The 14,016-nt window shown below is 41.3% G+C and overlaps 1 protein-coding gene across 1 annotated transcript; it reads right to left on the reverse strand.

The window, feature by feature from the left end:
• Positions 1-4,583: 4,583 nt before the first annotated feature.
• Positions 4,584-12,563, reverse strand: LOC110472777 (cilia- and flagella- associated protein 210). The gene is made up of 7 exons (XM_077785033.1): positions 12,272-12,563; positions 11,390-11,546; positions 10,263-10,402; positions 9,779-9,971; positions 9,155-9,319; positions 8,375-8,481; positions 4,584-4,962 (listed from the first exon to the last, which is right to left on the reverse strand). The coding sequence occupies exons 1-6, from the start codon at positions 12,367-12,369 to the stop codon at positions 8,380-8,382; spliced, it is 855 nt and encodes a 284-aa protein (XP_077641159.1). The 5' UTR covers positions 12,370-12,563; the 3' UTR covers positions 4,584-4,962; positions 8,375-8,379.
• Between the last annotated feature and the right edge of the window lie 1,453 nt (positions 12,564-14,016).

Here is a 14,016-nt window from a genome sequence, read left to right on the forward strand (position 1 = left end):
TTAACCTGTGTCAAAGCAAAACAATATTGTAATCTTTGAAATTTTTGCCAAATCTTTCACTAGATGAAACAACTTGCTTTTACTGTCTTGGTAATGGGTTTGTTAACATTTTCACTTTGTGATCAGCGTTTGTTTACAGCAGATTAGGAGAAAGGCCAAAGTTTGCTTGACAGTTGTGATTCAGGCAGTTGTTTTTCTAAAGAAAAATTGTGTCTTGAAAGCAAAACCTAGGATTGTGAGCAACATAAGCAATGTTATTAAAGGAAGAAAACTGGAAGTGTGTAGAGTGACTTAACAGAATAGTTAGTGGAGCTGCTTTGTTTGTCAAGTGGTTTTTTTTACTGTTTTAAAACACCTCCTATGAATGTTGCATTTCAGTGGTCATTTTATGCAGAAGGTTTAAAAATGTTCCTGGTCCACATGTGGGTGGATGACACAGCAGTTACTTAAGAGAACTCAGAAGAGTAAACCAAAGACCTATATAGTGGATTTCTGAACTTTGTAGGACTTTGGAGAAGTTGTAGTCCTACTTTGGGGGACTGTTGTAAGTGTAACGGTAGGAAGTTAGGCTTCAGAAAATTTTGTGGCAGCTTAACCATGCATTTATACTGTGCTGTGCATGCCATGTGCTTCAGAGTCTCATTTAAAAACTTTGCAATATTGTTTCATTATTTTAAATAGAGCTGACACATGAGCAAGATATTGCTGAAGACGTTTATTTGCACTACTGAGAATAGTTTTGCCAATATCACTGAGGTTGTATAAGCATGTAAACAAAACAATCCACAACTATACTGACTCTGCTGAAGGGAGGAAAATACAGGCAGTCAGCAATACAGCAGTCAATAGAATATATTTTTTTTAATTGTGTTTAGTTTAAAATCTCAAAATGGATATTAAATCCAATTGTAGTTTGCAGTTGTAGCTACTTATTTTAAAATATGCACTTGCATACTCTTCTGTATGGACTTTGTTACAGTTCAGAAAATTTGCAACTTAAATGGACTTTAATTCTTTCACAGCACATTAAAAAGTCATCTGAGTTGGTGGCACAAAGCCCATTTTCTTTTTTTTTTTTTATGTACTTGGGTTTTTTTTTAAAGCTGGCTAGACTAAATTGCAGGTGGTGGGATACAGTTGTTTGTGTTGTATTTGGTGGTAAATTGGTTTAGTGCTGATTACTTTGTTGAAACAGGAACACAACTGCAGTATTATACAAGGGAAGGTTTGCTAGATTTGTGCTTTTCTTTATCAAAGTGGAACTTGAGAATGTTGATCAAGAACTTGGTGGGACTAAAGCCCAATCCCAGGGACAGCTAGATGTCCCCAAGCACTAGTCAGTTCTTGCTGCCTTGGCAGGAGGCACTGACTTGCTTTTGCAGTCCTGAATGTGTTTAGTCCCTCAGTGACAGAGCTTTCCTGTTCCTGGCCTCACAGTAGCCACCTTGTGCTGTAGTCACAGTATAGCTCAGTGCCATCTTTGACATCTGTGTCAGGTGGCTTTTGGCTCAAAGGACTGGTTTGGAAGAATAGAAGTATTCCGGAGGCAGTAAAAACAATGCTCATGATCTTTTATTGTCAATGTGGGGAAAAAAGTAGTAGAGTGCAGCTTTTTCTGCTGATACCCCAGAACGAATTTTATTCCAGGGAATTAGTGAACACCAATACACAATGTAAAGTGAGGGCAGAGATTACTGGACTAAATTTGTAAGTGTATGTTTAAGTGTTCATACAGGCTTGAAATAACTTCCAAAGGTTAGACACGCTTTCTCTTTTGTATCCACAATAGATGCTGAGATTTTACTAATACCATGTAACATAGATACCTGGAATTATGAATTTATAATTGACAGTGGCTTTCCAAACTTTATTAGAAAGACACTTAGTTTATGCTGGATTCTCTGGGTACTGCCATCAACTCAGAAGCAGAAATTGTTGCTGAGGGTGGATAGATAGAATGCACAGTTATGTAGACACTATTACCTGTAAAAAACGTGTTGCTGTCTGCTAATTCTTTAACACGACCATAGTGTTTCAGTTGGTTGTTTTTAAGAAAGAAAAAGGCAATGGTTACATTTTAATGCTTTGTTCTATTTTGTTGTTAGAATTTTAGCCTGAAACTTTGCATTTTGTACTTGAAATCCCAGGCTACAGGCTTTTCTTGCAATGTTCTTTGTCAGATGCATTGAAGAATTTGCAGTGATCCCCAATAATGTCTGATTTGTAATAGTGTCAGCCTGGTAAATGGATTTTAGTTTAATGTAAACAAAAGAAGCAGTCCTTTAGCTGCCTTTTCTGGAACTGTTGATTTATTGAAGCAAATAAAGTATTTTTGGAAACACCTCTGAGGGCATGGTAGACTCATTGTTTTTCTGATAAGCAAAAATGTATATTCCTGCTTTTAGGACTTTCCTTAAAATAGAAAACCTAAAGATATGCATACTATACTTTTATAAAAGCAGCAGCCATTAAAGTGTTTTTTTAGGGGGTTATTAATTTTGTTTTGGTGTTTTGAAGGGGTTTTTTTTTGCGGGGAGGGGGGCAAGGTTGGCTACACTTCTAGAGTCGATGTAATGGAAATGTAAAGAACTGTTATGTACCTTCCCTTTGCTGAAAGTAGTAATTTTCATAATGCAGTATAAATTATTAAAGAAAATGGGTATCAAAAAGTCTGTGAACTGCATTTTGCAAAATTTGAATTTACTACAGTTCTGCAGTTGCCTAACAGAAAACATTAGCTTTCCATTTTGATGCTTATGTACTTCTAGTTTTACTCATACTTCTCACCCTTGAACAATTCATGTCGTTAAGAACACTGTTTCAACAAAACTTTGTAAAGGCCAAAAGTAATGTTCACCTGTTTGTTTGTTTGTTTGTTTTTAATTATCACATGAAAATAAGTTTTCTAGTATTAGTGTGCAATTTCACAAAAGGAGTAGCAGTAATAAAATATTTTAAAAGTGATGAGTGTAGATAGTAAAACTACATAAAGGTACAGGTATATTTTGTAAAAATACTAAATTAGTATCTTTCCTTAATCATACAGTCATTGTTCAAATAAAACTAATAGCACAGTTAACATGCATAAGATCATAGGAGAAATCTCGAACTGCTAAATATGCATATGATTGGTTTGAAATTTGTATTTTTACTCATAGAAGTTCTGAAGCATTAAAGGGACTAAATAAGCTGATTTAATGCAGCACCCTGATTTTGAATTTAAATTTTGCAATATGTAAAGCACTTAAGGAGACTTGCTATTTTTGGCAGGAAGTTAGACATGGCTACATATCCCCATTATAAAAAGCAGTCTCTATGTTGCTTTAGCCATAGCTGCTATTGGAAAGTGGTTGAAAGGACTGGAAAGAATTTAGGCATATTAAATTCTGAACAATGATAAGAGCTGATAACTGTGTTCCTTCAGCTAAAATAATTGTTTATTGTGCCAGCAGTATTGTGCATATAGAATTTAGCAGAGTATTTTGTAATTAATCATAGTCTTTTGGACATTTTGTAATTTGTAGTTCGTAACAGGGAAGATTATTTAGTTGTAAGCCGGGAGCATGAATTCTTGATATGAAATGTACAAGTTGTGTATTAGAAAGAAATGCTTTTTTTGCTTATTTGTTAGTGTATTCCACCTCTGCCACATGTGCTTCTTGCAGTATTAGCATCTTCTGCATTTAGAGAAATAATCATTTCCAAGTCATATTGTGCAACCTGTGCTTGTAAATTCACAGAATATTCCAAGCTGGAAGGGTCCTCAGGTCAAGAGGACTCTCTGACAAGAATCATCAGGTCAGCTCTTAGGTGAGTCAGCCATACAAGATCAAACCCATGAGCTCGGCGTTATTAGCACCATGCTCTGATCAAGTGAGCTCATCTCAGGGTGAATGTGCTTGGCCTGCCTCCAGCCTTCTGATGTGCTGATACTTTGAGTACAGATTTACAGGGCAGAGTGATTTGATCTCATGCTATTACCTCCTCAGTTAAGCCAAGATCAATTAAGTTTTTACTGAAGATGTGAAGTTAGATTTTTATTCCATGTTACATTAGATGATAGTGTCAAATAGTAGGTGCAATTAAGGATTTCTGTGACTGAATGGCAAATGACAGTCTAATATGTCTATATTATAACATATAAAAACGCAGCTATGAAATGAAGCTGATCTAATGTCCAACTGCAAACTGTTTGTTGCCAACTATGGTCTTTTACTTGAAAAATACTAGTGTTTGTGTGTGTGTCTGAATGTTAAGCAGAACAGTTTTCACTAGTTACAGAAGAACTGTCTGTTCAATGTGAATGTAAATGGAATGAACACAGAGTCAGTTTAGAACTAACACCTTCACCTACAGCAGTATCACAGCCTGGCTGGTTGGCAGCAGAGTGCTTAGGAGACAACAGGAAAGTGATTTCCAATCTCCTGTAGTCAGAGTAGCTGGAGTGCTAGATACAATCTTGCTGCAGACATTTCCCATAAAGGATTAAAAGACTCGGCCAATGTCACAACTTCTCAAGATTCTATTTCTATCTTCTGTTGCATTCTCCAAAATAAAAGTAGAAAACTTTCACAAATGAAAGGTATGGTTAACATGGATTTTATTGAGACAGATGTACCCAATCAGAAGGTTTGAGTTAAGCCCGGAGGCCCAGCAATATTCAAGGAGTACAGTACAGATGAATTGATAGTTTACCTTTGGTTGTTACCTCTTGACTTTCTGAAAAGAATGTACTGCTTTGTTCCATAATAAAAGTAGTTACAGTACAGTTGCAAGCTATGGCACTTGTTTCTTGAGCTTGAGTTATAGGCAGGTTCTAGCAATAGCATGTGTCTTGTAACTTGGTCCACAGTTAGCTTCTGCTGTTGGGCACTGATTGGTGTTGCAGGCACACGGAACTTGGAAAGAGAGTGGCTCCTTCTCACTCCTTTGTAGATGCTTTTCTAGTGGTAAAATATATTTCTAAAGAAAAAAAAGAAACAGTTTAAGTGTATAATTAGTAGCTTCTATTAATTGTATATGCACTGATAGATTGTAGCTTAACTAATGCAGAAATACTTAAAAGCTTTACCAAAGATAGTCCCAAAACTTTGCCCTTGTTCACTGTGCCAGTTGTTGTATTTTTCTTGGTCTGCTCAGTAATACATGCTTATTTTCAGTACGTGTTGTTTTTTCTTTCTAGTCTTTACTTACTTTCCTTTTATTCAGAAAAGGAGTCAGACCAGATGGTACTCACTGGGGGCAGGGGGGTGGGGTGGGGTGTGCAATTACTATGTTAACAGAGATGCAATGTTGAATTTTCCTGGACCTGCACTTCTGATGTTTGAGCCCTTCAGAACCCAACAGAACTGTTCATTTCTCTGGATAATGTATTGGAGCTGAGGCAGTCCACAGAAGAACAAAGTGGCATGCTGGTTTATACAAAATAGTGTCAGCAAGCTACAAACAGCTCTGCTTTTAGACTGCTTACTAGAGACTTGTTTACCAGATCAGAGGCCAGATTTGAATCATTCATGTATTCACTTAAATATCTAGTAATAGCATGATATACTAAAACAAAAATTTTTGTTTAAGTGGTGGGAGTGCAGTAGTATGAAGGCAATGACTTCACACATTACAAGCTTAACAAAGCCTATACCACAACTTATTCTAAACAAAGAAATTAAGATAATTCCAAAGAAAACATCTCATATGGTCTCTAATCTCTCACCTCCCTCTACCATCTTACCCTTCACTGATTATGGGGATTTTTGCATGCTATTTAGAGGTAGTAAATGTTCTGTCTCTCAAAAATACACTGCCAGAACAGGAAGGAAGATCAGTATCAGAAACAAGGATGCACTGCCAGAACAAGGAGGAAGATTACAGACTAGTTACAGCACTCTTCCATTCAAGAGATAATGGGAAGGCCTAAGTTAACAGACATTTGAAAGAATTTAGCTGTTGAAACAGAGTTGACCTAACATTACAAGGAAGCTTTGAAAATATTTTTTTCTTTTTCAGAAGTACAGAGCAGTCTGTATTGGGATGTGAAAATGTTCACCCTTAACAGTCCCATGGTGCCAACTCTTCTGTTCATGGGCCATTTGTTTCCAGGTATGTATCCTCTTCAAACTTCCTCAGAGCTAACTGGTAGCAAAGACTCATGCTAGAAGAACTTGCACAGATCTAGTAACTCCAGCCTGGGACACTACCTAACAGTAAAGAGCTGCACAGTTATTTAATTCAAATTCCCTTAGGATATAAGGCATTTTAAAGAGCTGTTCTCTTCCATTTCCTAGGTAGGAGTTGTATTAGATCCATGAGAACAGTACTCTCTTACACGTGTACCACCACACAGGTGTGAGTTGCAATACTGCTGGGAGAGTACCATGTTACACACTGGAGGCCCACATGTTCAAACTAAAACTGCTGTTCTGTTTCCAGAATTGGATCACAAGTGTGGAAAAAATGCAGTTGGATTTAAGGTCTCCATATCAGTCCCTCTGAGAGCTGCCTTGCATGTCTAAGGTCTTGGTCTTCAAATAAGGCTAATACCTATTATGATTCTCACCTGCTGCAATGTCCTGAAGCAGAAGAATATCTGAGAGGATGCATTTTTGAGCAAAACCAATAATTAGTTTACTAGTCAAATTATTTCTCAAAGCATTTTCTGATTTGCTAGCTATTAATTAAAACTTTATAGAATAATTTAGATTGGAGGAGACCTTTAAGGTCAAGTTCAGCTGTTAACCCAGTACTGAAGTCCAACACTAGCTAATCTGTGTCCCTAAGCACCATGTACATATCTAAATAAGTTTGGGAATGATGACTCCAGCTATTAAGTAACGCAAGAGTGGCCCTAGGCATTAAATGAGAGGTACCTCTCAAATGAGTAGATGCTTCCAGGTCAACAATTTCCTTTCCTATCAGCTGCAGTTCATCTCCCTGTATTTTAATCTCCCTATCTTTAAATGGCAGCTGAAAAGGACTCTGGTGAGCAGTTGAACCAGCCTCCTGCCTTACACAGGATACCTTTTAACCAGCAACATTCCACCACCTCTGGCCATTCTGATCTAATGTCATCATACTATGCTTTACAGAGGTTTTACAGAAAATTACTAACTAGAATTATTTATTTAAAACAAATATGCAAAGCATGTGCATGTCAGAGGCAGTCATGACTGCTGCTGGATTTTTTTCATGCTGAATTTGGGTAACTAAATCTATATTTAGCCAACATGCTTTAAAATTACACTAAATTCCCACTTTATTCTAGATGTACTGAAATAAAGAGTTGTTTTATGGTACTGGAGTTTGATGGTTTTCTGTAGATGTTCAAAGAAAAAGGAGTAGAAGCCTGATGGAAGAAGGCTGTAGACTTCAAATGCAGACATACGTAATCTGCAGAAAAAGACATTTTTGGAAGTTGAGTAGGAAATGAGGCTGCAATCCATCTTGTTTCTTGCTGCTGTGGAAGTAGACTAAAAACCCACTTAACTCACCAATTGCATAGTAGTGAGCATGTGCAAATTTGCACTTAGGGATGCATTTGGAGCATTATCGAGCTCTGCAGGTTTCAGCACCACTCCTGCTGTAGTCAGTACTTCTTAAGGTTCCAGCTTCTGCCATCAAAAGGCTTTTATAAAAGTTTCCATTCTTTCTGCTTGCTGAAAAAAAGCTGGATGTAATAAAATGAGCACTGGCTCAGAGAGAAGGGAAATAAATTTTCCATTAGTGACCTAAGGAAAAAAGGGACTGAGGGACAATTTCACAAGTTAATTGCCATGTCTCTTTTTGTAATATGTAATTTTCAAAAGTAACTACTCCAAGATAATTGGAGAGAACTCTGACTTTTAGTTGATAGTGCAGCAATGGTAGTCTCTTACATTAGGTCAGAAGTGAGGTTTTGAAACTAGTCTTCATTGTTTCTACTTACTGTACTTTGGTTCACACTACAGATTAATGGGCCATGCTAATTGACATAGATAAAGATTCAGTCAGCTCCACCCAGCCATGTTCTCCTATCCAAGCAGCCCAGACCACAGCAGGACTGACCAAGACAGTAGCAGTCTGTGCTGGCCCTGAGGAGAGTTCTTGGCCCTGCCCTCAGGCAGAGCTTTGAGGGCCAAAGCAGGCTCCAAAAGTCATGGCAAAATGCCAAGTGTTTTCTTGGTCCTGAGCAAGCTGGGGGCTCATGTACAAGGCAGGAAGGCATTGCATCAACCATCTTTATCCACCCGTCCCCCAGTTTTTACTGTTTTTAATATTGCAGATTATCCACTCCACCATTCTTGCAGTTGTCCTAATTAGGAAGCCCACATCTTGTTCCTTCCTTGAATGTTTGGAGAGAATAGAAGTTACAACCAGTAATGGCACTGATTCAGTTACTCACTGTCTTTATCTCCAAAATGCTCGATCCTGATGAAAAGCAGCCTCTCTCTGAGCACTGTAGTCCAATTCTGCTTGCTTTTCCTGCTCTTTTCTTGCCTGCTTTTCAGCCTGATGAAGAAAAGGGAATAACAAAACTTAGTATTTGGTTCTCAACATCACCATCCTGTAAAGCTGAGAGAGGGTAAAAGCTTACAGGTCTATGGCATCCTTAGCTGACACATGGCACTTTTCATCCCTCTCCACTTCTGTCCCCTGCCTTATTTCCCCAGAAAGGGTACATTAAATAGCTGAGTGAACATCAGCATTAGCTGCTGCTCTCTGGTGACCTGCCCAGAAGATACAAGAGGACAGCAGTGCATGGTTGAAAAAATGTCTTAATTGCACAGGACAGGATGTGATCTGTCATTATTGACCTCTTATTACCAGCCCTCACAGAAATCCTGCCTGACTCACATGGGCCAAGTCCACCTGGAAGAGGCTTCTGTTCTACTCTCTAAGAGGAGGCCCATAAAATTTTGGTGTATCGTGCATCGTCAAGTTTTCAGCAGTAACCTTCTCACTGCACAAACAAACCTCCTGTGGCCCACAGATAACAGTCAGTCACCTCTCCAACATCAGCAGCTGTAGTGGACACAGGTAAAATCCAAACCAAACCAAATATGTACATGACACCCACAGCAACCTCTCTCTTTCCCCTCTTCTGCCTAAGAGGACTAGTACTATGGGTCTAGAGGTGTGTCTCTTTCTGAAGGGGTTGACAGTATACAATTCTTCTATTTACCATTTGCTGCAGCTGAAATTTCTGTACTTCCATGTTTGCATCACGCTGTCTTTGTTTCTTGGCTTTTTCCATTTCCAAGTAGACATCGTTTTCTGTCATCCACTGCTTACGATCCTTCTCGTCCTCTTCTTTTTTCTCTCTCTTCTTTTCCTCTTTCAAATTCATCTGTAGTTTACAAAGCACACAAAAGTTAGCCAAGGAGCTGGCCTGCTAAGCTGGAAGTTGGATCTCTCTGCAGAAGCAGCCCTGAATCAGTGCCCCAATGAGCTCGGTCGCTGTGGCTGGCCAGTGTCCAAGCCCAGGGTTTCAGCAGCCCTGGCAGAGGTGCACCCAACACAGAAGGGAGAAAGGGAGAGGGGACTCCAGGAAAGGCATCAGCAGACTTGCTGAAGCCTGCTGCTGATGGCACCAGAGTCACCGGCTGTGGTCTGGGCCAGGCTCCTGGAGTAAGCAGTGCAGAGTTTGCACAAATTATGAACAATTACAGAGCCTTCCCAGTCTAATTTTTTTGAAGAGAAGATCACCACATATACTGCTTGCACCTTTCTTATGGATTTAGTTCTAAAGCTCTAGATGATAAATGAAAGGCAACTGGTGAGAACCTGCATGTGTGTCTTTTCTTACCACAGTGACTCTGTTTTCTTCAATAGATTCAAGAGCAGCCTTTTTTTTCATTTCTTTCTCTTTGTTTTGCATTTGGTACTCAACTTCTACCTCTGCAGCTCCTCTAGCAAGACGATCATCTTCAATCTTAAATTTCTCATTCATCTGTGCAGTTAATTGTTCAAAAGCTTTGTCTTTATGCTTCTCTATCATCCTGCAGGAGAACATGAGCTACTGTAACATCCCAGAACAGCTCACATCACCAGAGGCAATTGGTACCTTTTGCTTCTAATAACACCAGCCATCCTACCTCCACCCCAACAGCACCAATTACTACTGGAACTGGTAGGCATTTTTTCTGCACTTTCTACTTCAAGTTTTAATTACAGAAGACTTGCTTGCATCAAAGTTCTGATCTTGCTGATGTAACAACTGAGAATAGTATTTGTCACAAAACGAAACTACAAGCCTGAATCTTAACACTGCAAATTATCCCTGGACCCACCTGTTAGTCTCCAAATTTTTTTCTCTTGTCAGATCAGCCATCATTTCTTTTCCTTTAATATAAGCCTTAATCCGATCATCATCTTTGTCTTCTTTTTGTTTGTCTTCAGCTTTAAATATTTTCTGTTCAGCTATGTGTTCCTGTTTAAATGGAAAACTAAGTTTATTTTCATGTAGAAGTAGATTTTGGAAACACAAACTAAAAACAAATTCTAGGAAATACTTCAGGCCTAGCCTGTAACAGGGAGTTCTTTACATCAGTGGAGAAGCTACAGAAAATAGAAACGCAGAGATAAACGTAAATTTTTATTATCTACTTATCACAAATCACAAAGTAAAATTATTACGTGGTTGCAACTCCAGGCTTACAGCATCTCTATATTCTCTCCTCTAGCTTCCCAGTGGCTCCAACTGTACTATTACTATCCTGTGTATCATTCATATGGTGCAGACTCTGAAGGGCTCAAACACTACGTCTGTAGAACCATCAACATGTAGAGCATAAGGCATTTTGTAATGACTCAGAAATGGCACTTGTTGCACATACAACGCTGGGGGGAAATGGGGGAACATTTGTGTACTTGCCATGAAGAGTATGGAAGGAAAAAAAACAAGTAGGGTTTTAGTGGGAATTCTCTCCTTTTACTCCCTCACATGGTAATGAATCATCACAGTACCTCTACTTCAGTTTCCCTGCTCAAGCAGCTAGTGGCAGGGAAACAGTACGTGTGGTAAATAAACTTGGTCATCACCAAGTTTATAAGATATCGTCATGTTCAGGCTATTCCCTCTCCCTAACAAATTAAAATGAACTTAAAACAGAGCAAGTACATGGAACCTAAATCCAGTTCTCAAGTCAAGGACAATCTCTTTGCTGACTCTAGCAGCCTTTTCCATTGTAGATCAGCCCAAGTTCAGGTGCCACATTAAAACTTTCAAGAGGTCTTTCTCAAAAGCACAGAGAAAACAGATGGCCTGCATTTGGTAGGGTAAGCATTTGATCCCAGGCCACTAAAGCTGTCAGCAAAGACCCTGTTACCCACAGTCCTGTTTATTTGTGGGCCAAGGCCAAACATCACAGCCAAGGTGAAATATGCATTTTGAACTGTCTGCGTTCCTGCTACTTACATGATGCTGTCTCTGGAATTCAATTTTTTTCTCCTGTTCCTTTTCTTTATCTCTCTGAATTTCCATTTGATACAATTGGCTTGATCTCTGTATTTGTTCCCCTTCCCTTCTCTTTTCCAGCTTAGCCAGATCTGCTTGATCCTTGTGCTCCTTTATTCTGAATCAGAAAAGGGAAGTTATTAAATCAACTAGGAACAGCATAAAGTAATAATGAACAGATACAGATTATGCACATTTTTGGGTAGCTTACCTGATACTTTGAAGTAAAATATCAGAGATCAAAACCAGAAAAAGTTTCAATAAGCTAGCTCCGAATTCTATGGCCAAAGCTCAGTTCTAGTCTGAGGGTGCTAGGGAAATCTATACCAGTGAAAGTGAACATGAACAATGTATGGACTCAAATGTCAGACTGAATTTGATTTGCCTGTTTCATTGTTATCCCACTCCCTGTACAATCTCGGCCTTTTCCAGCAAGCAGTCTTCTAAGCAGTGCCACAGCACTGTGCAAGACATGCCTGCTGGATGTGTGACGGCTTCTAGGTAGGGAGAAGCAGAATAGTGAGCCAAGCCAGTTGTTCTCGGTGCCAGAATTAAGCCAGTCTTGTTGGATGTGTTAGGAGAAACACAACCCTTGACAGCAAGAGACGTTTCTGAAGCTGGAGAACAGAATTATGGAGGGTGGGGGAACGGTGTCTCTGACCACGAGGCGAGGATGATCTGAAACCCTTGCTCAAAAGCAGTGAGTGATGGAGGCCCGGGCACGGAACACGGGTTAGCGCCCAAGAGCCGCCCCTTTCGGCGGGCCGCGCAGCCGGAACCCGCCCGGGCCGTTTTTAACCCGAACCCGCGGGCCGCACTCCCGGGGCCCGCCGCCGGACTCACTGCGCCAGCTGCTCCTGCGCCACGGCCCGGCGGCTCCGGCAGCGGCCACGCTCCACCGCTGCCTCCTGCCCAGCGGCGTCCGGCCCATCGCGGTCCATCGCCGGCGCTCTTCGCCGCCTCTGTGGACACGGGACGTCTGCCGAAGGAGAAGAGACGCTCACCGACGGCTCTGCTTCCCGGGCAATCGGGGCCCCTTGTCCCGCCCCGCTCAAAGGCGGCGGCCGCAGGAGGGTTCGGGCGGCGGGCGCTGTGCCCAGCCCCGCCCCGCCAGCTGCCGGCGGGCCGCGTCCGGCCCGTCACTCGCGGAGGGAGGGCAGAAGCCAGCCACCCCCCAGTCCCGGGGGCGGACCCTCCTCCGCAGCCGATTCCTGGACATCTCGTTTGCCTGCGGGGCGGCCGTACCCGGTAAGAGGCTGAAATGGCCCCTCCGCCTCCGTGCTGCTGCTGCGGCCGGTGGGCCGGGCCGGGCCGCGGCGCTCGGCCCGGCTCCGTGCGCTGCCGCGCCGCGCCAGAACCTTCGCCCCGCCAGGCCGGCCCGCTGCCGCGGCCCAGAGCCCCGGGCGGCCCTGGGAGCTGCATGAGGAGGTCGGGCCTCCTTCTCCTTCCAGGAATTCATCCTTTGCCTTGCCTGGAAGAGACTCCTCGAGGAGGTGACTGCTGCACCCACCTTACACCCCGCGTTTGTACGGTGTAGGGAGGTGAAGCCAGCTCTGCTTGGCCCTCGGCTCCCGAGAGGGAACTTGCCTCCGGGATAGCCTCACATCTTCCTCGGAGCCCTGTGCTTTTTCCAAGGCCTGCCTGCTTTCGGCAGCTGGGCTGAGGAACTTGAGGACACGGCAAAGACCCACATTCAAAAACTAAAATATTGGCAAGTGTCCTTTTGGTTTTTTTTTTAAGGACTTGTATTATTTTCTGATCTGGCCAGCAGAGACTGGCAGCTGTGGGGTGCAGCAGAGTTTCTTGGACTTCGCTTCCAGCGGACACCAGGATAAAGGATACCCTGTTTAAAGCCCAGGGTACTGGTGCAGGAAGTCATTACAGGAACCCCTAACTTCCAAGGCAAGGAAATTAAAGAAACCTAAGCTTAAGGAGGGAGACGTGTCTGTGCCTTGGGTGTGGGTGAGTAAATCTGCTGAGGAATCTGAGGTACAATTTTAGATCACAACTATTTACCTATTTAATAGATTGTATCTATTTACAGACTGAACTGCTGTTAGTATTTTTGAAAGAACAGTCCAACTATGTTGTCTCTTGTTGATGTGCTGATTTTGTAGGCCCTATTTACAGCTGTATTGGGACCTATTTGCCTCTTTGGTGACCTTTTAAGGGCTGGGATCAAGTTACATTAACATTTTTATGTAATAAAACTGATTTATAGCATGATATTTGTTTTTCAAACACAGTTGCAAAATGCTGCCAAAACTGCACACCCTAAGTTCTAACTTTCACATGTTCTTTTTTTTTGTCCCCTGTAACTGTTTTCATTTGGTCTTTTCTATTATGGGGAGTAATTAACTGGAAATAGACTAGGGAAAAATGTGACTTTCAGCTCTGAGAATTCAAATCATAGACCTGAAAGACCTGAAAAACCTGGGACAGTGAATTTTTAGAACAATGAATATTAAAAATATAACAGAAATAGTGATCTTTTGGCAGGAATTGGTTACAGTGACAGTAAATTATATATTATGAATTCCTGTCTCAAGTTTAATAAACTAACGTTAATGAAATACAAGCTGGGGATG

Source organism: Lonchura striata, chromosome 8, assembly GCF_046129695.1.
Source record: "Lonchura striata isolate bLonStr1 chromosome 8, bLonStr1.mat, whole genome shotgun sequence".
NCBI lineage: Eukaryota > Metazoa > Chordata > Aves > Passeriformes > Estrildidae > Lonchura > Lonchura striata.